The sequence below is a fragment of the Coccinella septempunctata genome, chromosome 2 (assembly GCF_907165205.1).
Source record: "Coccinella septempunctata chromosome 2, icCocSept1.1, whole genome shotgun sequence".
In the NCBI taxonomy this organism is placed as follows: Eukaryota; Metazoa; Arthropoda; class Insecta; order Coleoptera; family Coccinellidae; genus Coccinella; species Coccinella septempunctata.
Genome location: NC_058190.1, coordinates 28,623,617 through 28,649,944, shown reverse-complemented (window position 1 = coordinate 28,649,944; position 26,328 = coordinate 28,623,617). Strand labels below are relative to the sequence as shown.

Here is a 26,328-nt window from a genome sequence, read left to right as displayed (position 1 = left end):
ACATCTTTCCGCAATAAATTATGTAATGGATCCAGAATGACTGCACTTTTTGGAACAAACTTATGGTAGAAATTTATTTTTCCTAAGAATTGACGTATATTTTTTTTGTAACAGGTATTGGAAAATTTTTCACAGCTGTTAAATTATCTTTCAGGGGTCTAATTGAATTGTTTTCTATTATATGACCTAAATATTTGGCATGATTATTCGCAAAATTACATTTCGAAAATTTTAGTCTGAAACCTTCTCTATGAATTGCTTCCAACAATCTCGATAGATGTGATAAATGTTCTTCAAAACTTTTCGAAAAAATCAATATGTCGTCTATAAAATTAACTGCAAAATCACATAGTTTGTATTTTCTTAAAATGTTACTCAATATCCTTTGAAAAATAGCTGGAGCAGCCCTCAATCCAAATGGCAGACATGTCCATTGAAAATGACCTTCTTGTGTTACAAATGCAGTTTTATATCTATCTTGAATTTTTAAAGGAATTGACCAGAATGCGGAATTAACGTCAAAAGTAGAGAAATATTTACAATTCACTGTTTTAATCATTAAATCCTCAATCAAAGGAAAGGGTTGTGATTGAGGAACGACAATTTTGTTCAATTCTCTGAAATCTATACATAACCTTGTTTTTCTGCCGTCTTCTTTTTATACCAGAGTTACGGGAGCAGCAAATGGACCATAAGATTCTTCAATCAAATTTTTTTCTAATAATTTTGATACTTGATTCTCTATTTCTTTTCTGTCTTCATTTGAACATCTATATGGACGTTTGTAACAGTATTTATCTACCATTAGGTCGATATGAGCTTCATAATATCTTACAGCTCCAACATCATATTTATCTTTCGCAAATACTGATTTATATTTTTCTTTCAATTTATTTATTTCAGATTCTTTGTATATATCTAAATGATTCACGACTATCTCAAATTCATCTGTATTTATATGCTCATTGAAATTTATCTCATATCTATTCACATTTTCATGTTCATCAGAATTTGAAAAATAATTCTCTTCATTCTTTTCACCTTGAACATTGGGAATATCTAAAATTTTTGAATTCAGAGAATTGTTTTCAACAAAGTTTCTTAAGATCATATTCTTTTGTTCCAGATCCTCAAATTGTGTGATCTTCAAGTCTTGATCTTGTACTAATTTGAAATTTTTAATGCAATCCAAACCAATTAAAAAATCATAACTGAAATTTTCATTGTCTACTACATAAATGTCCATAATTTTTTCTATATTGAAGATTTTGATTTTAAGGGTTACCATACCTTTTGTTTTTCCATCACCATTAATAGTCCTCAAGTTCACTATCTGTATGTTACTAGCAATTTTTGTTGACTGTATCTTCAATAATTTTGCATTAATCAACGATACATTCGAACCTGAATCATATACTCCAAAAACTTCAAGAATATCATTCAATAGTAAGCTGACCTTTATTAATGGTGGAACATCTAGTTTTTTGAATTCTTTTCATTCAATTCAATCTCCAATGCAGTGTTATTCACGGTCTTCAAAACTCCCCCATGGTTTTCCTTTTTGAACCAGCAATTCTTCTCAGGATGAAAACGTTTACCTTTTTTTTTACTAATACAAATTTGGCATGGTTTTTTTTTCATCATTTCGTTTGGGTTTTTCCTCAGGATTCATAGTTTTTCTTTTGTCGTATTTATTACTATTATTCTTTGCAACCAAATGTTCAAGTTTTCCAATTACATTATAAAGATCTTCAGTTTCTCGTAAAATTTCTCTATCAATTTTATCTGCAACATAATTAGGTAGACCAAACGCTATTAGGTCTATAAGTGTCCCAGTATCGATTGACTTCCTCACTTCTAAAAATAATATCTCTTTTTTCAAAGCATACTCAAGCAATGAACCTGCTTGATATTTGAAGGCTAAAGCATGTCTGGCTGGTGACCATCCTTTGTTCGCGAAGGTATCACAAAAATTTCTCTCCCATATATTCCATTCTGATTCTATCGAATATTTAATCATCATACAGCTGTACCACTCTGCTCCGGAAAATTGCAAGAAATGTTTTAAAATTTCAATTTTCTTTTTGTTCTCATTTACTTGGAAACGTTCACATTCTTTATTAAAATTTTCAAACCATTGGTTTGCATTCAAATTTCTGCCAGTGAATTTCTCTATCATGAAATCATTCGCAACTTGTCCTAAATTCTGTGATTGAAATTGTGTTGGCTTATAGTTGATTAACTTCTCTACCAAATTTTCCAAGATTTTTTCTGAGCCAGTTGGGATAGATTTATCAGTATTTGTTTCTACCTTGATCTCTTCCAAATAAATATCATCAAACTGTACATTTTTCTCTTCACCCAAATAAGTTTTCGATATATCTTCCGTTTGTTTTATCCATATTCTTCTTTTTTGATATCTTTTTGTTAATGATTTTTTTACTTTCACATAGTTTGGAGTGTTAATAAGTTGCTGGTGCAAATTAACTGGTTGGTATTCATCTGGTAATTCAAAAACCTCTCCATCAGTTGTTGTTATTGAAGTTACACATATAATGTTTGATCTTCCATCCGCTGTTGGTTTTACGGTGAAATCAAATCTCAGTTTATCCATGATTTGTGGAATAGATGCAGAAAATGTTGTTTTATAATGAAGTTCCTATTTAAAATGAATTGAGACTCAATTGCGTTTCTCTGCAAAAATAGAGGGAATCTTTATTAACAGTAACAAAACTCACAATATAACAAACCTGCAAAAATAGAGGGAAACAACATTTAAAGCCTCTAATTCAACCTTCTTCAATATAATTGTTAAACTGAATCTATTTATTATTATGACAATTCGAAAAAACTTCAAAATTTATTATAAAGTGTCAGTTCGGCCATTCCAGGTAACGCGAATATAATATTTAAGAAAAGCTCAGCGATTTTAATGCTTTTCTTTACATGTATAATCTACATCTTTTTTTCGCAAATAGTTAACTGACTTACATTAACACCTGTACTCACAAAATGAACCTATACTGAAGGCGGACATGGGCAGAATAATTTTTTATCCACTTATATGCAACCAGTCTCAAGGCGGACTTGGGTATTAGAGGGTTAAAGAAAATTACAGTATTACGCTGGGTGCTAACTCATCGGGCACCCAAAAATAAATAAAATTCATTGTTAGAGTCCATCGTTGGTAACTATTTGAACCACAAAAACCTAACCTAACCTAACCTTGGACTTTCCAACTGTTACTCTTTTTTCTCGAAAAATCGAACAGTGGGTGCCCGTGAAGTTAGCACCCAGCGGAATGCGGTGTTTTTCTAGCACTTTCTTTGAGGTACAAACGAAAATTTTTGTGTTACAAACAGTTACTAACGAGTTACGAACGAATGCAAAAAACATTATCTTCATTTTAGAAAAAGTGGGTGCTAACTTCGCATTTTGGGGGTGTCATTTTTCCATCATAGGTAAGGTCACAAAGAAAATTTTTGTGTTATAATAAAAATAGTTACTAACAAGTTACGAACGAATACAAAAAAAATTATCTTCATTTTCGAAAATGTGGGTGCTAACTTCGCATTGTGATGGTGTCATTTTTCCATTATAGGTTAGGTTACAAACAAAAATTTTTGTGTTAAAAATAGTTACTAACGATGAACTTTCCAACTGTACTTTATTTTTCGCGGAAAATCGAACAGTGGGTGCCCGTGAAGTTAGCACCCAGCGGAATGCGGTGGTTTTTCTACTAGTACCTTTGAGGTACAAACGAAAATTTTGGTGTTACAAATAGGTACTAACGAGTTACTAACGAATGCAAACAAAATTTTTTTCATTTTCGAAAAAGTGGGTGCTAACTTCACGGACACAGCTCTGACGGGCACTAACAAAAAGTGCTCCAGAGACTCTAGCATTAAGCACTTTCTGAGAGTAATTCGATCGTGCAAGCACTAAGCACTTTTTTCGAAAACTATTGAAAACAAGATGTTTCGAAATTAAAACTGTGTTCGCACCTTTTATATTTAAGGCGACTGATTATTGACGAATAAAAAACAGACCAAAGCAAAACAAACTTTTTTAAAACGAAGTATTTCCAAATATCTTCGAAACGATATGATCTTCTTTCTACTCTCCCACAGTTTCAAGATTTCATATAAAAAAAAATAATGTTTTCTTGTTTGGAAAGGTGAATTCCATAGCCATATCAGAATTCTATTCGTGCAAATGTTATCATTTGTCTCAACAAAAGTGAAGTAGTAAAAATTTAAAGGAACTGAACACTAGGGAAACAACATTTCCTCAACATTTGTTTATTCACAATCCAGATTCAGATATACTTGGCCAAGTTCAAATAAAGGATTACTAAAAAGTTAACAATGCAAGCATTAAGTTTGAATTATTTTGACTAAGGGGTGAATTATAAGAATATATTAACTCAAAGGCATATAAAAACTTCTCTTCATAATGTCTCAGTCTCTTCGATCCTTTCAATGTTGGGATTCTAATTGTTGGTTCGGTCAAATTCTGGGTCTCCTCGGGTCGGAATCTTCAACTAAAATTAATCTGAGGACTCTGCACTAGCTGGTGAGGCAGGTATGATGATGAGAGGAATGGGTTAGTTCAACAGCCAACTATTCTACGGTTCCCTGAAGTATTCCCTCCACCTTGATTCATATGAAAGGGTGCAAATTATAGGTGCAAATGACAGGTGTAAAATACTGGTGTATGGAAATGTTTCTGATAAGAACGCTTTACATAGGATGCATCAACGAAGTGTTCATCAAAGGGTACTTTAATAAACTAATTATGTGGTCATACAAATGGCGAGATAATATAGACAGATTTTTGCCGAGGTGTATATTACATTTTTTCGTCAACCTCACATACCTTTATGAAAGTAAGAAATTACCCGTTTTATGGCCTCATCAAGAGGGCCAAAATTGCCAATTCCCTGAGCTCTCGTGAAGTGTTACTGCTATCACTAAGGTCCATGAGGTCCAGAGATTCTAATAAATTCGAATAAATATCTATCACTATCCATTCTTGATTATGATATGATCTTGATATGAACACTAACATTCAGACCACGTGCTTAATTCACTGGCAAAATCTAGCCGATTCCGTAAACAATTGATTTGACAACATCAAATGTCAGTAATTGTCACAGGTACTTATGTTTTCATCAAATTTTGTATTCACAAAATTGGTTCGATCACTCCGGGATCTAATATATTGCTTAGTGACGAAAAGCCGGACGAAAAGTAAATCAGTAAAATGTACCTACTCGCATTCAAAAATAGTCGACTTTTCGTTCACAAATTAGTAGGTACGTTAAATATCATATATTTTTCATAATTTTGACATATAAAGTGACACTTTTTAAAACTCATTGACGTTTTGAAACGTTTCACTTCTCGCAACCAGTTACGACGCAAAGTAAAATATTTCGATGATGAAGCGATACTTGTTTTCATAGTAACGGAGTGAAAAATTGAATAATCTCTGTCACTAGACGATTTTGAAGGAATTTCCGAGGAAAGCTTTCCAAGACGTTTTAGGTACTTTTAATTTGAATTCATAGCAACATTCAAAATAAGAAAAAAAAATGTACGAAACACGTTGGGAAACACTATTTTTCGAATTTCGCTTATTACGAAAAATAATGCTTTTCCCAACTGGTTGCACAAATAACTATTATATACCTAGCCTTTGTGAGTTATTGAAAATTTAAATAATATATTGGTTTTCAGCACATCTCTGTCAAGTTAGAAAGTACTTTTTTGAAATATTACATGTACTTACTAAATGTATCGAGAAAAACTTAATTGCTTTTCACTATAATACTAGTTCATCAATTACACATCTTTTTTCTATACTGTCTACTCACATATTTCCTTCTTCGAAAATTCATCTTTACTCCTCTGTCTTTCCTAAATGATATTCAAGTAAACTTTTATAGACTCAGGCAGTTTTATTTGCCCTTCTGCATTAGTTCCCACAAGTTCACTTCGGCGAGTATTGAATTTCAGAAGTATATTGCCGTTGATGCACTTCAAATTGGTGTATGTCTGCAATAACTATTCTCTTACACTGTATTATTCTGATGATTTCGATTTCATAACTCTTGGTGTAAAAGTTGGTGAACCATTAATTATGGGCCTCCTTTGCTATATGATCTTGGTTGTGACACTTTGTTCTGAAATATTTTTATTTTGGCTCAGTATGCTTGTAATTTTTTTTAAGGACACCATGTTGTGTTCGTTTACTGCTGAGGCCACAAATTTTGTTAATTTTGAGGTGCGTTCCTTTCTTCATTTGTATATTAATAGGTAATAATAAAAGAAGTTCGCGGGCAAATATTTCGAAATACAAAGATCTCGAGGAACAAACCAGAGAACAATGGACGCTGAAAGATGTTAAGCTTATCAGATGACATTTCATCTACAGGAATTTGAAGAAACTATCTGCAATTGGAAAATATCTATAGAGTCATACAATAAGCGGTGGTACTAGTGACAGTTCGCAAATACATCAGAAAATGTAAAACAACGTGAAAAACCCAGCATCCCGTTCGACACCAAGCAGCCAAAGAGTAGACAAGAATCGATCGACATCAAGGCTCGTATTCTTAAGCGCATCTTCCATCTCACTTTATCGCAGATCGATTGTGTATTTCCTTCTCACTTTTCTCTTGGACTTTCTACTCCCTGAGATTCAAAACGGGACCAGGAAGTCGAGAAGCAGTCCGGAGTCCACCACCACCACGAGCCCGAAAACCAGAGGACTTATCCCAGATATCTGGGATAAGTGAATGTTTCTCTGGAGAGGAGTGTGAAAGCTGCAAGGCTATATAAAGTCATAATAGCTACCATGGGCGCCCGCAGGGGGGAGGCAGGGGGGGGGGCCGTGGCCCCCCCTGAGATTCTGATAGACACCGTTAGAGAAATTTTTCTTTCAGTAAAACGAATCGTAGATGATATTTTGCCCCCCCCTGAGAAAAATTTCTGCGGGCGCCCATGTTAGCTACATATACTCCATTCACTTTTATTTTAGCAGTCGGTTGGCCATGGAAATTGGACACATTTCTCTCTGTATAGTACGAAAATGTGGGGTTGTGACGCTTGCCAAAACATTTTTGGGTTTTGAATCAACGCTATGTTGCCCGTTCTACGTAAAAGTTTCTGTTATTACGTATTTCATCACAATGTCGAATCTCTTCGGAAAATATGTGACGAGCTTAATTGAAGTTTATACAAACTGATTGAAGGCATACCATATCCAGTTATTTGCATGGAAAATACAAGAGATCAGTATGATCTCATAATATGCACTAGCTTAAGGAGAGTTAATGTTCGTTATCTTCTTTGGCTAAAGATTGAATACGTTATATCATTTGTAGATTTCAAAAATATTAACCCGGAGATAAAATGCATATGTTGCAGTGGTTGGGAATGAGTATCTCCCGAAGGAATTAACAGATAATTACAAGAATGTTAAATTCTTCAACAAAAATCATCTTGCATCAATATAAGTAAAAGGAATTAGAGGAAGGTTCAATCAAGATGAACTTCACCTTTGAACAAAAATTTCACATGAATAAACAATTAGGACAACTGGCGCGTATTTGTGGCTGTTCATCTTAATGCATTGAGATAATAATAATAATTAGGTATTTATTGGTACCTTAAGGCATTTACAATGTATAGGACAAGTCAAATGAAAAATAGAAAAATCAATTTTCGAGAACTTATTTTACGATGACGTTCATCGAAAATCCTGTAGTAAACTTTTCGCATTACTCAAACATAAAATGCCCAAATACCACCACTTTTTTGGGACTTCTAATAAAAGGAAATTCTTTGTCATCCTCTTCATGCACAATCTTTCTAATTGTGGAAATATTCAGCTGAAATATAAGTCGTTTAGATTTAGATGAAACATTATATAAATTCTCTTACATTGAATATGTTCGCTACCGTCTGACGTATTGTGGATTTTAGAATATCAGGGTATAACTATTTGAATGAGCGTACCTGAATTCTAAATAGCACTTCCTGAAACCCTGCCTCTTTTTTCAATCACTTTCGTCATTTTCGTGATATTAATGGATATTAGTTGTGGCAACGGCGTTATGACATTGACATTTAATGAGTGCCAACCTTACTCCATTCTAGTTACGAAACTTGAGAAAATTATTTCATGGCCAACCCACTGCTAAAATAACTGTGAATGCAGTATAGTACTGCGCATCATCCAGAATGATATTAATCAGTGTTGTTCAGAATCCATATAAAAATTGAAATCATGAACTCGTCTACACCTTCTAGTCTAGTAACTTGGCTTTATTGAAAAAAAATTATATGAAGTATCCCTACTGATGTTCAACAAGAGGTCTATTCCAAGGTGCTTCACATTTATTTGCAGGCGCCATGTCTTTATCATTTATTGACCACATAGAAATATGACATCGAATGAAGAAAGCACTATAAATCTTTCCTTAGTATAATAATCCCCTGTCCCTATCTGTTTTGTATCCCCACCTTCGAAAAAGAAGACATCATTTCCAAGCTGGCGTTTTATAGATATGTTCATCTATTTTATTCATGCGAGATACACGTAAAAATTGGTTGGAACTTTTATCGCTCCCTGAGCTTTTTATAGCTCTTTGTGCTGCTTTCTCATTTTTCACTGCACGAAGCCGACATTACCAATATAGTTTATATCATGAATTCCAGGGATAATGTGGTAATATCTTTCTTTCAAATGATCTGATAAATATTCAGAAGGATGGAACGAAAGCCAATTTTTGTGTTTTTTATGTTTCAATACGTCAACTTCCAAGAACAATTCAGATTATTCCTAATATTTTATGTATATTTTTTGAAATATAAACAAAAAATATACCTCATTCCAATTTTTCTTGCACAAAAGCTCAAAATAAAGCCTTTTTCAGTAGTTTTGTCGAGAAGCGAGTAATTTAGAGTCTGATCACCATAAATTTAGTCAAGTAGGACAGTAGCGGGTGTTTTAGCTACTAAATTACTCGGTACCTATACTTCATTCAATTTTATTTTAGCAGTCGGTTGGCCATGGAAATTTGACACATTTCACTCTGTATAGTACGAAAATGTGGGGTTATGAAGCTTGTCAAAACATTTTTGGGTTATAAATCAACGCTATGTTGCCCGTTCTACGTAAAAGTTTCTGTTATTACGTATTTTATCACAATGTCGAATCTCTTCAGAAAATATGTGACGAACATAATTGAAGTTTATACAAAATGTTTGAAGGCATATCAAATCCAGTTATTTGCATGGCATGGCAAATACAAGAGATCAGTATAATATCATAATATGCTAGCTTGAGGAGAGTTAATGTTCGATATCTTCTTTGGCTTACATCATTTGTAGATTTCAAAAATATTAACCCGAAGATGAAATGCATATATGATGCAGTGGTTGGGAATGGGTATCTCCCGAAGGAATTAACAGATAATTACAAGAATGTTAAATTCTTCAACAAAAATCATCTTACATCAATATAAGTAAAAGGAATTGAAGGAAGTTTCAAGTTAAGATGAATTTCACCTTTGAACAAAAATTTCACATGAATAAACAAGTAACATGGTAATTTGCGCGTATTTGTGGCTATTCATCTCAATACATTGATGTAATAATAATAATTAAGTATTTACTAGTACCTTAAGACATTTACATAGTATAGGACAAGTCAAATGAAAAATAGAAAAATCCATTTTAGGGAACTTATTCTCCGATGACATTTATCGAAAATCCTGTAGTAAACTTTTCGCATTAATTCACTCAAACATAAAATTATCAAATGCCACCACTTTTTTGGGTCCCCCAATAGAAGGAAATTCTTTGTCATCCTCTTCATTAACAATCTTTCTGATTGTGGAAATATTCAGCTGAAATATAAGTCGTTTAGATTCAGATAAAACATTATATAAATTCTCTTACATTGAATATGTTCCCTACAGCCTGACGTATTGTGGATTTTAGAATATCAGGGTATAACTATTTGAATGAGCGGACCTGAATTCTAAATAGCATTTCCTGAAACCCTGTCTCTTTTTTCAATCACTTTCGACATTTTCGAATTTTCGTAATAAAAATTGATATTAGTTGTGGCAACGGCGTTATGACATTAACGACATTTCATGAGTGCCAACCTTACTCCGTTCTAGTTACAAAAACTTGAGAAAATTATTTCATGGCCAACCGACTGCTAAAATAAATTTGAATGAAGTATACTTGTATAAACTACTGGCCTAGTTTGAACAAGGCCTGACAGATAATGAATACACATCACCACAATATTGATTAATGTGCTTATTCATCTGAATATGTTTCAGAAAAATGTGAAAAGCTACCAACACAGGAATGGAACAAGTGTTCATTTACTCGTTAACTTACCCCTAATACATGTGGACACATTCAGAATTGCCCTATTCAATTATTTCTTGCAGGAAAAGGACGGTTTTTTCGTTTCCTTTTGATATTTTTTATAGATCAGGAAATGCTTTAGCCTACGAATATATTTTAATTTTCCTATCTTCGAAATTTGAAATAGAGTATGGTTTGGAAGGCAAAAGTGAAAAAATTATTCTCGCACTAAGTGATTGCTACTTTACAGTGCGCTTATTTATCGTGAACAATCTCTATGTTCGGAGTAGAATCTTCGCAATCTGTATATTGTTGACATAATAATAATAAATCCACTAATCACCTGGAAAGTGTACACAGACACATGACCATATAAGATATTAGAAGAATCAAGCCGAGACGGTTAGTTATTATTTCCTCAGATTATACACACACACAAAAAATTAAACAATAATATATAACAAATTTTCACGGAAGGAGTGACAGCGAAATAAACAATTGAAAATTGTAACCACAAAAATGGTGCTGAATACATAAATATACAAATAAATGTTAGGTTTATTAAAAAAAAAGAAGAAGAGAACAAACAACAGAGTAAATGAATTAAAGAATTGAGTGAGAATTCCACATTTGATGCTTGAACTAGGTTGAATTTAAAGCATCCCTGTCCACACTGTTGAGGAATTTTACCGCATTAAATTCAAAACCCTTTGTAAATCTTGCAGTACGATGCACAGGAGTTGTGAAGGAAAACGTGCGTTTGATATTTACTGAACGCAACGAACTTCTAAAGATGATCCTTCCATAAAGAGCAGCACAATACCCAGTCTTAAGGAGTCTATAAACAAAGCAGCAAAAATCACAATAATCGAATAGGGAAATGATCGAAGACTCAGCTAAGGATATCTGGACGCCAAATGTCAAGAAACGACGAGAACCATAAACTAGTCTCAGGCTGTCCTCACAATACCCACCACATGGCTGGAAAAATCAAGCTTACAGTCAAAAATGACACTCAGATTCCTCACAGTCTCGCACAAGATGGGAGGCTGTCCGCAACTGTGGAGTACTGATGAGAACTCGAAAAGATGGAATACTTGCACTCACTGATATTCAACCTTAAATTATGGGAAACTGCAAAATCACAGACACTCTGAAGGTCACACTTAATACGCTGGAAAGCTTCACCCAGATCACTCATCTCAAACGAATTAATGAGCTGTTTGTCATCAGCATAAGCATGCGCAAGACAAAATCTTAAGACCTCGAGCAGATTGACGGTATAAATCAGAAAAAGAAGTGACCCCAAAATTGACCCCTGCAGAACCCCAGATCAAATAAGAACCGACTCAGTCACACAACCACTCACTTCAAACATCTGACTCCGCAGTGACAAGTAAGACCTGATCAGAGCAACAGCAAGTGGGGTGGAACCACGAAATCTCACTTTTGCACATAATAAAAGATGATTAATTGCCTTCTGAAAGTCCAACAAAATTCAAACTGAGACAAGTTTTTCATTCAAACTATGGAAGATGGTATCAGTAACGGTAGCCAGAGTAGTTGATTAGATAAGTGCTGAAGGTCTTACGGAAACAGTAAGTCGGGCAATAAGTAATTATCAGAAAAAAAGTATTCATCTGATCCGATGAAGTCTTCTCGATTACCTTAGAAAGAGCGGGTAAGTTCCTCTCAATATTCTTCGACTCAGGTACCGGGCGCCCGACCGCATATTTCCAAGAAGCAGGAAAAATACCACACAGAATACAGCTATTTATTAAATGAACAATAAAGAAACAGCAACATATGTATACACACGATACATCTATTTATTAAATGAACAATAAAGAAACAACAACATGTACAAGTCAAAGGCCCATATTAATAGTCATATCTCAAAACGGGTCTCAAGACCTATCTCAGTTGATACTGTCTAAAGATAGTGACAGCACCTCAAGATGACGGCTTATTAATAAACGCATATCAAGTCATTGTCAGTTTGATACTATCTCAAGAAACGAGATTTGAAACTCAACATATGAATGTCTTGAGTAATGGTCTTGAGATATACTTGAGACTACAAAACGAAAAGAGAAATTAGTATTTTTATTTTTGCTTGATATTTTTCAATACTGTGACTCACAATAAAATGTGACGAAGCAGGATTTTCGATCGCCCATCCAGTACACGTTGTGTGTACCTCATGTGAACTCCTGTGTCGTGCATGCTTCCTGCCCATCTTGTTACAATATCCAAAAATTCTGTATTAGGCCCAACAATGGCTTGGACATTAATTGAGAAGTCTGATTTTCTGTTGCGATAAACTTCATGAAATCGATTTCGTCGTGGTAGGTGACCACATCTTCCGTGTATTCCACATTGACTAATAATGCCGATTTTTGGAAGCACAAAAGACAATTAAATTACTGTCAGTTCACAAAGCATACCAACCCAACATTCATTTCGAGATCATCTTGAGTCAGGGTTCGACCACACTCAAAATTTGACGTTCCCAAAACCTATCTTGAGATCATTCGTGAACTTGAGTCACATTTATTAATAAGCGCCTACTCAAGTGAGATCGCTGATTAACATGTCATCTTGACAGAGTCTCAAGTCAAATTTATTAATTAAACTGATGTCTCAAGACGTTACTTAAGATATTCTCAATACTTGAGATGTGACTATTAATACGGGCCAAAGAGCCTGCTAAAATATTTTTTTTAATTTAATTCCTTGTGTTTCAAAAGTTGGCAGAGAAACCCCATAAGAGGTTTCAAAAAAAAATATATCGCCTCCTTCTTCTAAAATACCTCAAATCAAAATCAAGATAGTTCATCATAATGAATTTTTCATTACACTGTGTCCTCAAGAAATAATCATAATACGTCCAGAATTTCCATCAGTTATTCAGTACCCATTCACTTTTTCACGTATTATTCATTAATTTTCTCTGACGATTGAAAATGATCCATTTTGAACAGCTCTAATCTCTCATGAGTTATTTAATGAGGTAATTTCGTTCTCCTAAATTAATTTCCTCACCTCATCCGACCGCACATCGCAATATAGCCCCAACCTTTCTTTGAAGGCACCCCGTAATCATGAATGTTTCATCACAAAGGGGATATTAGTGACGACATCATCGCGCACCTCGAATTTTCGTCGGCAAAAACTGGCCTCAACGAAAACAAGAGAGACCTAACCGTAGCTCGTATCCGGTGCCCATTTCCATTTCATTTACGGTTATAAATATGTTATAAAAACCGAAAGCATCGTCCGCTTCGAATGGGAACGAGCATATTTCTGTAAACTTTCTTTGGCGCCGGTGTGGAAAGTTAACTGATTCTACCTTTTCATTATTCGCAGTTTTTACGTTAGATACGCTACGTATATATGAACAGTTTGGGACTCTCATGCATTTTCAGGACGTGGAAAACATTGAATAATTCAGTAGAATGTAATTGTGTATGTAGTGAGATGAGCGCAATTTAATCAATTCATTGCGACTCAGCACAAACCATAAGAAATAAATTCAGAAAAATACTGATGTGAGCTCTGGAGAATTCACTCCAGGTACTTGAGAGGAGTTTATACCACGGGACTTTCTCGCCATTTGTATAAGGGGTAAAGGGCAAAAGACTACCAGAGTGTGGGGTGTTGCCAGAAAACTTGAACAATAAGTAAAAGTTGAGGACATCACAATAGTTCCCAACATCTTTTTTCAATTTCACCAGGATACGAATTGTAGTCAATGGCGAGACTTTTCAAGAAATTTTTTGATGTAGAAATTCATAGAAGAGATAGTTTCACCTCGGAAGGTCAATAACATGAACGAATATTTGTTCTTCAATGAAAAAACTTTTTGTTCCGTCTGACGAATAAAAATTTTTCTGACTTTCCGTGATGACGAACTAATTGAATTCAATTATAATGAAAACCCCATATAAATTAGTGGTTTGTGACGTCAGATATTCATTTTCTCTTTTTGAACTGATCACTAAAACGGTTTAGACCCCTCTTAACTACAAAAATCGGAAAGAACAACCAAACATATGTTTGAGTTGAGCTACTTTTGGAAAACTACGAGAGACTTCCCAGGTGACCAGTTACATATCTGTTATCTTTTCTTGGGAGATCGAATGGGGAACTTTGTTATGTGATATTTTTCTGTAACCATTACGTGTCTGATACGATATTTGGGATGTACCTGTGCTGTATCGAAATTATATCCAAATGTTGTAAATTTCATGTTCCCGCTCCATGATATCCACGTAACATATTTGTAACATTGTTCTTTATTTGCCATGTATCATTTTGAGATCATGAACAGAGCATGACACCATAAGCGTTTTAACTACCGTCGAGGGCGCTGTAAAACGTAAACAAATATGGAGGATTGTGCTATTGATACTGCTGTCGTTTCGATATGTTTTTATTATCATTTAGATGTTTTGTCAGTTGAATAGTGGATTACTGAAAGTGAAGTGCAGATATTGAACGTTTGATAAGTTATTTGTGTATCACAGTGATTTTCCAGTGAAATGGTGAATTACTGAAAAGAAAGTGCTATGGATATCGAACTGTAGGTCAATAAATCATTTCTCGTATTTTCATAGCAGTCCTATGAAAAATAAAAGGCTATGTTTTTATTATATCCAGCATATAAAAATTATATTTGAATAAATAATATCCTGTTTGATATACCTAAATTTCGATATAGGTTATTTCCTCACGTGTTGCATGTACCTCATATGTAGAAATAAATGAATAAATCATATACTTATATTAAAAATTTTCTTCAGAAAGATATGAAATATGCATAAAGTATTCTTTTCATTCTCACAACTTATAACATGGACACAATTCTTCTAAAAACTTATTGACCTAAGCCAAAAGATTAATAAACTGTTTATTATTCTTTTTATGGAATGCAGGAAAGTGCAAAGACCAGAAAGACATGCCCTAATCTTTCTTGGAGAACAATAATCATGGATTCCTGCAGTTTGCATGATGTAATTTATTCTTTCTAGTTCTATTAACGTGTGCACTAATTTTGTAATCTGAAAAATATATTGTTTTTGAACATTAGTTCATTCGTTCACATACCTCGCCGAACTGATGTGAGATGTTTTTGAATTTTATTTTCAGAAATGATTGATAAACACACACTATTTGAACAATCAAAATACGAGTTCAATATTATTGCAGTAGTTTATATTAATTTCCATAATTTTTCATCTTTTTGTTGAAAGCGTTTTCAATAACAAATGAAACATAATAAACAGAGCACATGAACGTAATATATATAGATCTCCCATGGAACAAATATTTGCATGATCCATGTTTGAACTATTGATGCTCCTTTTAGAAAGGAGATGTGTTCCTTGTTTGAGGCGGACATAGGAGCATAGCTGCTACATAAGCGCTCTGTATTTGTACTCTTAGGCCCGGTACTTTCACGTGCGAATAAATAAATTTATTCGCATTTATTAAGTCTTATTCGTAAGATTAGTAAAAATGCAGTCTTTTCACTTTCAGATAGTGTTATTCCTCGAATAAATCTGTCATTGAAACTTAATTAGAAGAGTTTATTTGTCATAGATCGAATGTCGGTACGTCATTATTCGTTGAATAAAATTTATTCGAAGGTGAAAGTACCGGGCCTTAGTGTGATATATCTGTTATAAAACAAGGAGCGTGAGATACATTTCTGCTTCATAACTGTTATAAGATATGGTCACCTGGGTTTTAGAAGTGATACACCCAAATGCTTGGAGAGAAAAGTTTATTAGCAATACGTGTTGCCAGTAATAACATATGGCGCAGAAACACTGATAAAAATCAGCAGAAAAACTACGAATTGCCCAAAGAGGAATGGAGAGAGCTATGCTCGAAATTACTAGAAAAACAAAATACCTAACATAACCAACAGACATAGAACTGAAGTTGAGGACATAGTAGAACGCATAACTAGAATGAAGTGGAGATGGCAGGTAACATAGCCAGATTATCAAATGAAAGATGGACTAGAAGGATGATAGAATGGCGACCACAAGAGGAAAAACGTAGCGTAGGCCAACCACCGACACGCTGACGCTGGAGCGATGATGTGAGAAAGATTACTGGGAACTGGATGAAGACAGTCCAGAACCATAATTCTGGATATTCTAGCTAGATATAATAGTAGAGTGGAGTCATATCGAGACGTTCTAGATGTACGGATCTCGACTGTTTACCTGTGGGATTCAGCTATTTGACGAGTTTTTGGAAAGATTGAGAATCAAGCTGTGGCATAACAAAGTTCAGCTCCAAAGAACATTGACCATGGTATAATCTATAGAACAGTGAAAGATCGGCCACAGTGCGCAAATATGACAGAGTAACCAAACTCTTGATAATATTGGTATCAGATATCAGAAGAACAGCCCTCTCCTGACAGCAGTCAAGCCCTACGATTAAAGTTAGTGGTGCAGCACCCGAAACATGGGAGCAGTACCCTAATTCCGTAAAAATTTCCTTGTAAAAATATTTGTGAGCTCTAAAGAAAAATCTCAGCTTCTTTCCGGGGAAATTGCCAAGTCAATTACGTTGTTGCCAGCGGATTAAGGTGAATTTCGTTGGATAATCTAGATAACAGCACGTAGAAACTCATGAGGTTCTTGAATCCCCAGTCATTTATGATGTTGAGATGTCAGCTTAGTGCCGACGCTATGTCTTGTATCTTTATATTCGGGATGAAATGAAGATCAGTTCATGAAGTTTAATGCCATATGGTCTGCAAAGAAGTTGCGTACAGAAGGTCATTGATGTGAATCAGGCATACCAGCATTCATTTTGTAAAAATCAATAAAGTGTGCATCGACAGTATCCTAGGGAAATTCGTAGATTTGAAGTTGATTGAGGAAATCAGCATGCCACATCTGGTCCACAGCCTGAAGGAACGGTTTCGGTAGTGCGTCGGATGCGTGCAGTAGTTGCAGAATGGGACTGCTGCGCCAGTCGCATCAACTGCTCATACAAAATTACAAAGCTGCAGTCACATTCTGTAGCACTGCCGAAAGTAGTCACATCCGACGCACTACCGAAACCATACCTTCACCGATATATTTACCCGCCATAAGGGTGACCGGCCACCGAATTCGAAGTTGAGCGAAGCTGAGCTTTTTCAATTCTAAATCACGAGCTACGTCACTCGATTCGTAGCTTGTTATATTAGTACTGAAAATGCTCAGCTTCGCTCAATTTCGCATTCGGTGGCCGGTCACCCTAAGAATGCTTGGCGCTGCTACAAATATGTGTGACATATGTCTGTCTTTCATTACTTTGTTGTGTCAAGATATTTCTGAGTGGATATTAATATTTCGCCAGGACTTTGCTGATTGCACAAAGCAGGTCTTCGAGTCTTTCTTTGGTAAAGACTCCGCCAACCTGTCAATCTGAGTAAATGCTCGCAGCATTTCGAAATAATTATTATGTCTGTGCATTATATTGACTGTTAATTTTGTTTCCAGAACAGAACGATCTTCAGAAATACTCGGAATGGAAACAACTTTGGTATCCGAATCTGGAGGAACTTGCAAAAGCGGAGGCGAGTCTCGCTTCTGACAACAACACAGTCACTAACATCACTGTACAGCTAGGTGCCACAGCATTTCTTCATTGCCATGTGAGGAACTCTCATGATAGAACGTTAGCAGGCTCAGAGGTGAGTTTTATCTGGAAACTAACTTTTTCACTTTTCATTTTTTTTTGTAATTTGAGTGGTAATGATCCCTCTTTATAGAATTTAGGTATCATAACTTAAATGTTTCTTATCAACATATAACAATACTTTTTTTTTCTATGAACTCAAATCGCACACATTTACAAGAATGTGTTATAAAGGATTCTAAGTGGCCAAACTAAGTTCGAATTGTTCATTCATGTGTCCAGTCCCTTCAAAAATATGAAAGTGCTCAATTCAAGTAAATGTTGAATAAACAGGGTGACTGCGAAAATTGGCGTACCCTACGCGTGGCAGTAGATACTAACAATCACAATACAATCTAGTAGCAAGACTTCTGCTATACCAGAAGGAGAAGAAGCAAATATAAAAAAACTATGATCCAAATATACTGGATATTCTATTGAAGATGAAGGAAGATATATACAGAATATTTGAAGAATGAAAAACTATGCACAGATAATCGAAAGAGCAACTGAAGAAACGACGGAGAGACCAAATCGAGAAGAATTGGATTTTTCCGAACATAATAATTCGAAAGAAGTACGAGAACAACTGGATGCTATAATAAATAAAATAAACAGGAATGTTGAAGAACAAAATGAAACATTAGATAAAGAGTGGAACAAAGAAAATTCTTGTAGGTCAGAAATAATAAATTTAGGAGACAATAACAAATAGAATTACAATGGAAAATTAATAGATGAAGAAGTTACATATAGAAGAAATGGGTACAAACTAAGGAACAGAATTTGGGGAAATGTCATCCAAAAAGTCAGTAGAAAAGTGAAACGGATTGGAGAGAAATATATAAAGAAGGTGGAAAGAAAGAAATGGAGAAAACATATAAGGTTCAAGAATGAAGTTTTAGGCTAATAGTTGATGAACATTTTTTTAAAATAGATTTCAGTTTTGAAAATTTAAAATATTTTTTCCTGAAATCTTCAATTTGAGGATTAAATATTTTAATCGTAGGTATTTTGTTATGGTTCAAGTTTTCCCAATATAGTTTATTCAGTTTGTTCAATGAATTATGAATAGTAGGAATCAGAAGAATTAGTGTTAATTTATAAGCACTGAGAAATTTTTTCATCAAAGATGCTTGGGATTAGAAAATTTTGGATGGTTTGGGAACATCAAAAAAATTTTTTACAAAAAATGCCTTTATAGTTGAAAGTTACGATTTTCTTGATTGAAATAACAAGTTGATATATAAAATAAAATTTATTTAAAACGGATCGTATCAGTATTTTTTCATCATCAGTTGCGAAAAGTAAAACTTTTCAAAATGTCAATAAGTTTTTCAAAAGTTTCACTTTTATGTCAAAAATAGAAAAAATATATTATGCTCTCAGTGAAATGTGGGGCCTTGATAATTTCTTGTTTCAAGTTCATTCATTTTGTTGTAACTTAGTTGCATGGGGTTTTACTTAACGAAAAAATCAGTTATACACACTCCCAGTATGATTATCAATATTTGGGTTCGCGAGCTAAGAAAGGTTTCAGATCATTCAGAAAACTATGAAACAAATTGTTTCGAGCAAATGCTCTTCCTTTTGCTATAAATCTATCAACATTTCTTAACCTTTTCTCACAGACGAAATTCGTGATGACCTGCGTTATTTACTGGATTTCGCATTTATTTCTGAGATTAACGCTTTTTTCAACTTGCACTTTTATATGACGTGAAGGCATTAGCTTCAAAATCTGCAAAGTACGTACCTACCTTGAATATAAAATACAAAATTGCAGTTACTTCTCATCGCAGAATCCTTTATTTTGATCTGAAAGCTAGAGTGAAAATACCACTGTTGCTGAATTATCACCAACATACAATTTTTTTTTAAAACAGTTAAAGGTCTATCGACCAAAGGCAAAACTACCGTGTCGACTATGAGGATGGTGTACTCGCAACTCTTCACATTTGTTTATATTTATATCGACCGGGCAATGGGGTCTGAATTAATTCTTACTCTTCACTTCCATTTTCCTTACAACTCATCGTTAAAATTCCATAGTATATTCAGCATGGGTAAATTATTTATGACTCGCAATCAAAACTGGAAGAGGTGGTGAACCATCAAATCCAGCGAACCATATCCGCCCTACGATAGGGATATATTTCTTGTTCTCGAAATTAAAACGATCTATAAATCAGAGATACGATGTCATATTCGGTTGAGCAATTCCGAAACCGCACAACTTTACAACGTATCCGCGCTGCAAAACAAAACGTTTCCTGAATTTCAATTATCCCAACACTCCATCGGTCTCGCAATCAATTCCGCTAAGATCGCTGCCTGTACGCGGACGTAGAAGGATGAAGAAAAATTACGGCATATATTGTTGAATCCGAGTCGTGGAACGGTCCTCCATTCCGGAGAAAATGGAATATTCGACGCGAATAAATCGCTACCGGTTTTTAATATACTTGCAGATGTGGCCATTGAGGAATCTGCATTTGTAACACCGCGCGGATCGTTATGGCTTCTTTATTAGACATTTCATCAGGAAGATCGAATAGATCGATCCGATTGCTTCATTAGGGCTTTAGAATATAAGGAATATTCTGCATAGTTGCACAGCTCTGTAAGAAAGAGAAAAAACTATGTTATTGTAACTTTGTTGTTGGTCCAAATCCAAACACTAATTGAAAGAGCCACTTCAATAAAATATTAATTTTACCAATGTTTGCTTATAATAGCACTACACCTTTGAAAATGCAAATATGTACAAGATGGGCAAAATTCGGTGTCTACTGAGGGGATCTCAATAACTTTAGCAGCTGGAAGAAAACGGATGACACATTCTTAGCTCTTTTTCCTAACAAATCCAAATCTGAAAACAAAATCGGCCTATCATTTCTAGATTTTGAGTTATAAACAGAAATTGAGATTTTGACCATTTCGAAAAGTTCTCGTAACTTTTTTGTCTCTAAATGAGTAACATATCTGGAACTTGAACCTTCTTAGGCACTTTTATACGTAGAATTTACTGACAAAAGTTAAGAAGTGACTGTAAGTTCAAGTTTCAGATCCGTAACTTCAAAGACAAAAAAGTTATAAAAACTTTTCGAAATCATCTAAATACCATCTTTTTCTAATAACTGAAAAACGAAAAATCTTAGGAGGCTACAGTATTCACCATTCTTTGTTTCTCTGAAAAAGTGCTCAGAAATGTGTCATCCGTTTTATTCTAGCTGCTATAGTTTTCGAGGTCCACTCAGTAGACAATGAATTTTGCTAACCCTGTGCTCAATGAATATGTACTTAAATGCAGCCCTGTGTTTCATTTTCATTTGGATTGGTACACTCTGAATGCACTTTCATTCCTTCACGACACTTTTCATTCACAAAATAAACGAAAATGAAACACGGGGCCGCATTTAGGTACATAGCCTTTGAATATGATGACTTTCCTAAGCTCTTTGAAATGTTTGAATTGTATGCTGTATCGCAGGTCGCTTTGCTTGAGTCAGTTTCCTTCTTTCGACAATTAATTCCGAAGGAAACTGTTTATCGTTATAAGTTTCCTTCAATGGAAAATGTGTCGATGATACAGATGTCTCTGTGAATATTCATTGTTGCGGCATATGTTTAAAAATCTAACATATTTTCAGTTGAAGATTGGTTCTCAGAGAATTTCTCCGATTGTTGGTTATCGAGTTTATTCTAATCGATTATTGGATACGCTGAGCGGATGTATACTCTGAGAATTGGTTGCATTATTATTAATTATTCATACTTGTACCTGTCTCTTCGAAGTAGAATAATTTCTTTATTGGATTTGGCAACACAAAATCTTCTTATCAATAAGCCCGCACAACACCACGTAAGTGATGAAAATTTATTACGAAATCGTTCTATCTAGATGAATAACTTTTTCAGAGGGTTTTTCCTTTCTGTGCTGTATTACATCTTCATCGACTTATTGTATTCACCGGCTATAAACTAATACAGTACCTGTTCCTAATTCGTCGACCTGAAGTTATCAAGGTTCATAGTAGTGAGGAAATTGGTGGAAGCCATCATTTACTATCCTTTTGTGGATCGATTCAGCTGTTCCCGAACGAAGAACTCAGTACCAAATCTTGAGCTTATTGAGCCGCAGAAAGGTCAGATCACTCCATTTATAAATTTCTTACGAAAGCATCAGTTCGAATAACATAAGAAAAACTGTCAATATTTTTTTTTTATTGTATGCATATCTAACTATCAGCGAATTATTATCTTGTTGCATTTGATATCTAATTGTAGATTTGTTTGTGAACTAAACGCTGGCGTGCGCACTTCAGTGTACAGGGCCTACCAGAAAAATTATATCGATACCGGATTCATTCAAATTAAATACACCAGATATTTATAACTTTTGTTTCGTGATTTCTTATGCCTAATATCTAATTGTGAGAGTGATAACATTTCTATTTAAATCACGTGGCGTCCATTATACAAAAAGAGCTAGCTGGTGCTGACCTCTCCCTAATAAAAAAAATAACTGGTGATAGCTGTTGGGGTAAATGAAAATACTTCTATCTGTATTATCTTCTGAAACGAACCTTGTAAATCGAAAATCATGAAACATTTTTTATTGACATGTTTTCATCTTATATCTTATGAAATTTAACTGAGCTAGAACTGGATTCCAGAATTCCTTGCTGTACCAGATGGTGATGTACAGGTTGAACAAAAATTAATAAAATTTAAAATTTGTATACAAGTTTGGAAAAAATTATGAGGAGGACGATTATTTGAAAATACATATGCATGGGTTATCAAGAACTGTCTCATGAAAAACTAATACGTTTGTTAAAAATTTACATAGCTGTGATAAATTAAAATATAAAATGTCGTCTAGAGAATTGACTAGAATGCTCCGTTTTTACATGGAACACCCTATACATTCTTGCTTCTTTTGATTGTCAACTCAATTTTACGAAAAATTTTTTTAACTATGTATACATTCTATGAATCGGTGTTTTGGAAGTGCAAGAATAAAAAGGAAAAATAATTTTTAATAGAACCAAAGACATTTTTCTGATAATTTTTATCATGTCAGTTAGTGGCCCTTATACCCTTATACGGTTTGGCTTGAAGTTAACCGATTACATTCTTTCTTGAAATTTATTTTCTCTTAAGTAACTGATTAATGTCATGATATCTAAGAAACTATTCACACTAGATATAACATATGTTCAATGAAAAATGTTTCAAATTAAGTCGGCAATCAGCATAAATAATAATATACAAGGTATTCTATTTGAAAAAGGAAACTTTTATTCTCCACAATTTAAGAGGCTACCCTGCATATTTCAAATATAATAGATATATAGACTTTTAACATTCATATAAGACTTTACTTGTTAACCCCTGTATATTTCGAAAAAGTCAACCGTTCTGCTAAGTAAATCACAAAATTCGTATTTTTGACATTTTCTTTTGCTTAGGAGAATGTTAGAACATGTCAATTTTATTTCAAATTGCCCACTTTTTCATATATAATTAAGGGAAGGATGATAGAGGTTTTCAAATGACGAACTAGAAATGAATAGACCTTCTTTGCTTAGAATCATTTGGTCATTGGTGTTTTTTTTTATCAATCCTTCTTCTATTGTATAGGGATGATCAAATGGTTGAATTCCGATTTTACTTCTTTATATATTTCCATTGAAATATACTTCAGTGATTAATATTGTTGTTATCGAAATCATGCTTTCTTCATAGATATAGAGTATTATAATGATTAAATTATCTCATATAAAAATGGTGATCTTGAAAATAAATGTACCTGCTTCATGCGTTTTTTCATGTCACTCTACATAAAATCATATTTTCGATATCATTTCAAAAACATCATTCACTCCTAATATACACGCATATCAAAAAAGTTTAATAAGAACCTCATCGATGACGAAATCATCCTCATCAGCATCACAAAGTTTATGTGTTTCTGATACAAAGAGTGTTGCCATTTAAATGATCACAACTACCCTTCACACGTCATAGAGCGTGCATGAAAACTACTCAATTATACAAGAAAAAGTTGGGTAATTTTAAGCAAAAATTACATCAACATGTTAACCAAAACATGACAAATCGACCCTTCATCAATATGCGACTTCTCTGGTAGAAATTAGGACGTAATAATACAATTGACCAGAATGGAATCTCGTCTGAGAGTCAACCTTACTTAATGCAGGATCTTTATGAATTATTTTATGATATTTAGTGCGAAACTTTTTAGTAAGGAGCGGCTCAAAATAATTCGAATATTATGATCACTTAGAAAGACTTTAGTAACCATATCACACAGACTAAATCAATTGAACTCACCCAACCTTACACCCGTAGCGAAATCAGTAGAATAAATCCCAACTCAAATTCAAACACTTCTTCTAGTCTAGTGTTTCCTTCGATGAGTTTTCCTAACTGGATCATATCCGTCAATGTAATTTCAACATATACGCGACATTCATACTTCCTCAAAATGAAACAACATCTGACAAGAGATAGATTTATCTTTACCAGTATCTCCTATCCTCTTCGATAACCTATTAAGTCAAATCGATTGAAGAGTCCTGATCCCCGACTAGACAGAGGGGATTTTCGAGGATGAAAGCCCTGAGACGAGGCCCTGAACATTATTTTCTCTTGACAGGATATCAGCCGAGGTACGGGCAGGACGAAAACGTTGTTGAGACTTCTTATCTATATTTTATGAAGTGATGGATTTTTATAATCGCATTATGAAGTCGTCGCCGGAATATCCTCCTAACTTGGGTTAGAGTACAGATTAAATCTGGAAGTTGACTGATATCCCCTATATTTCAAGGCACAGCCCGCCTCCGATATAACCCAATAATTTCTCGGATACTTCAGTTAGGGCAATGAGCCTGAAAAATCATCGGTGTATTAAATACTGATAAAATTATGATGGGATCCTGCAGGTGTTCAACTGAAAATTTAATCTACTTCTACGGGATTTTTCAGTGCACCTTAAAGCTGACTGAACTTCCACATTTCATTCGGGAAGTAGACTCATATGGTATCAGAATAGAAATTTGACAGTAGAGAAGTGGTAACTTAGATTTTTTCATTTGCATCTGCAGAAATTCATAACTCAACTTCCATGAGATTTTTATTCTTAACTAGCCAAACCCGGCAAATATTTTTGAAAGTATCCTCAAACTCACAATCACCTTAACTTCCTAAAGTTTTCATAATATTAACATCTTTTATCTGTTGTTTCTAGAATGGAAATATAATAATCTGCTGCGTTTAGTTCAGGTTCAAGACTTGCTCGGGCCTGAGATTTTTCCTGTTATTTCTGATTTGAAATATTGAGACTCGAGAGACGTATAAATTTCTCTTTATTTGATGCTTTTGTTAAGTTATCTGGAACATCTCTTTTACATGTGTTCTTTTAGGAAAAAGTAGGATATTTTAAATTGTTTCTATCATACTCTGAAATCTATAAATTTTAGGAGGCTGCAGAAGATGGTATAAAAAACCATGTGATATTTGTTGCTGAACCATTTTCTTTTCGTTTTATCACATAAGTTCGTTTCGAAATGACAATAATTGATGAAATGGAAGCAAAACCGATGGATCAGTCATGCCAAGAAGACGTTCGGTAACTTCACCAAATCATACGGTTTTTCCAGCGAGAAGTGTCCCGTCGGTTGAGCAAATTGTTGTGCGTCGGGCTTGGAGCAACGAAACAACAGTAGCTTACGAGGATATATTAAAAAATTCTTAGCTTACTATAGAACCAACCAAAATTTCAATGTCAAAATATTTTATTCCTCAACATATTCTCCTCTTAATTGGATACATTTATTACAGCGAACCTGCATCGTGTCTACCCTTTCCAAAAAAAATGTTTCTTCTTGTCCTGCACACCAGACCTCCACAGCTTTTATTACCTGCTCGTTGGGAGAAAATTTATTACCTTTAAAACTTTTTTTCATTTGAGGAAAGAGATGATAGTTGGATGGAGCCAAATCTGGTGAATAAGGGAGGTGTTCCTGTAATTCAAACCCTTAATCACGTATTTTTCGCATGGCAACATGAGATTTGTGTGCAGGGGCGTTGTCCTGTAAAAACAAAACATTTTGGAATAGCTTTCCGCGTCTTTTCTCTTTAATTTTTTCCCGTAGAGTGGTCAGTAATGTCGAATAGTAATCTCCGGTTATTGTTTTATACTTAT

General features: G+C 34.3%; 1 protein-coding gene across 2 annotated transcripts in view; it reads left to right on the top strand.

Annotated features, from left to right (window-relative positions):
- The window catches only part of LOC123308467 (lachesin), a 422,460-nt gene that overhangs the window by 309,780 nt on the left and 86,352 nt on the right, over positions 1–26,328 (top strand). For both annotated transcript variants that reach the window (XM_044891126.1, XM_044891127.1), the window contains one exon: positions 17,912–18,105. In XM_044891126.1, the coding sequence (XP_044747061.1) occupies positions 17,912–18,105 (194 nt within the window). The remainder of the gene's footprint in view (positions 1–17,911; positions 18,106–26,328) is intronic.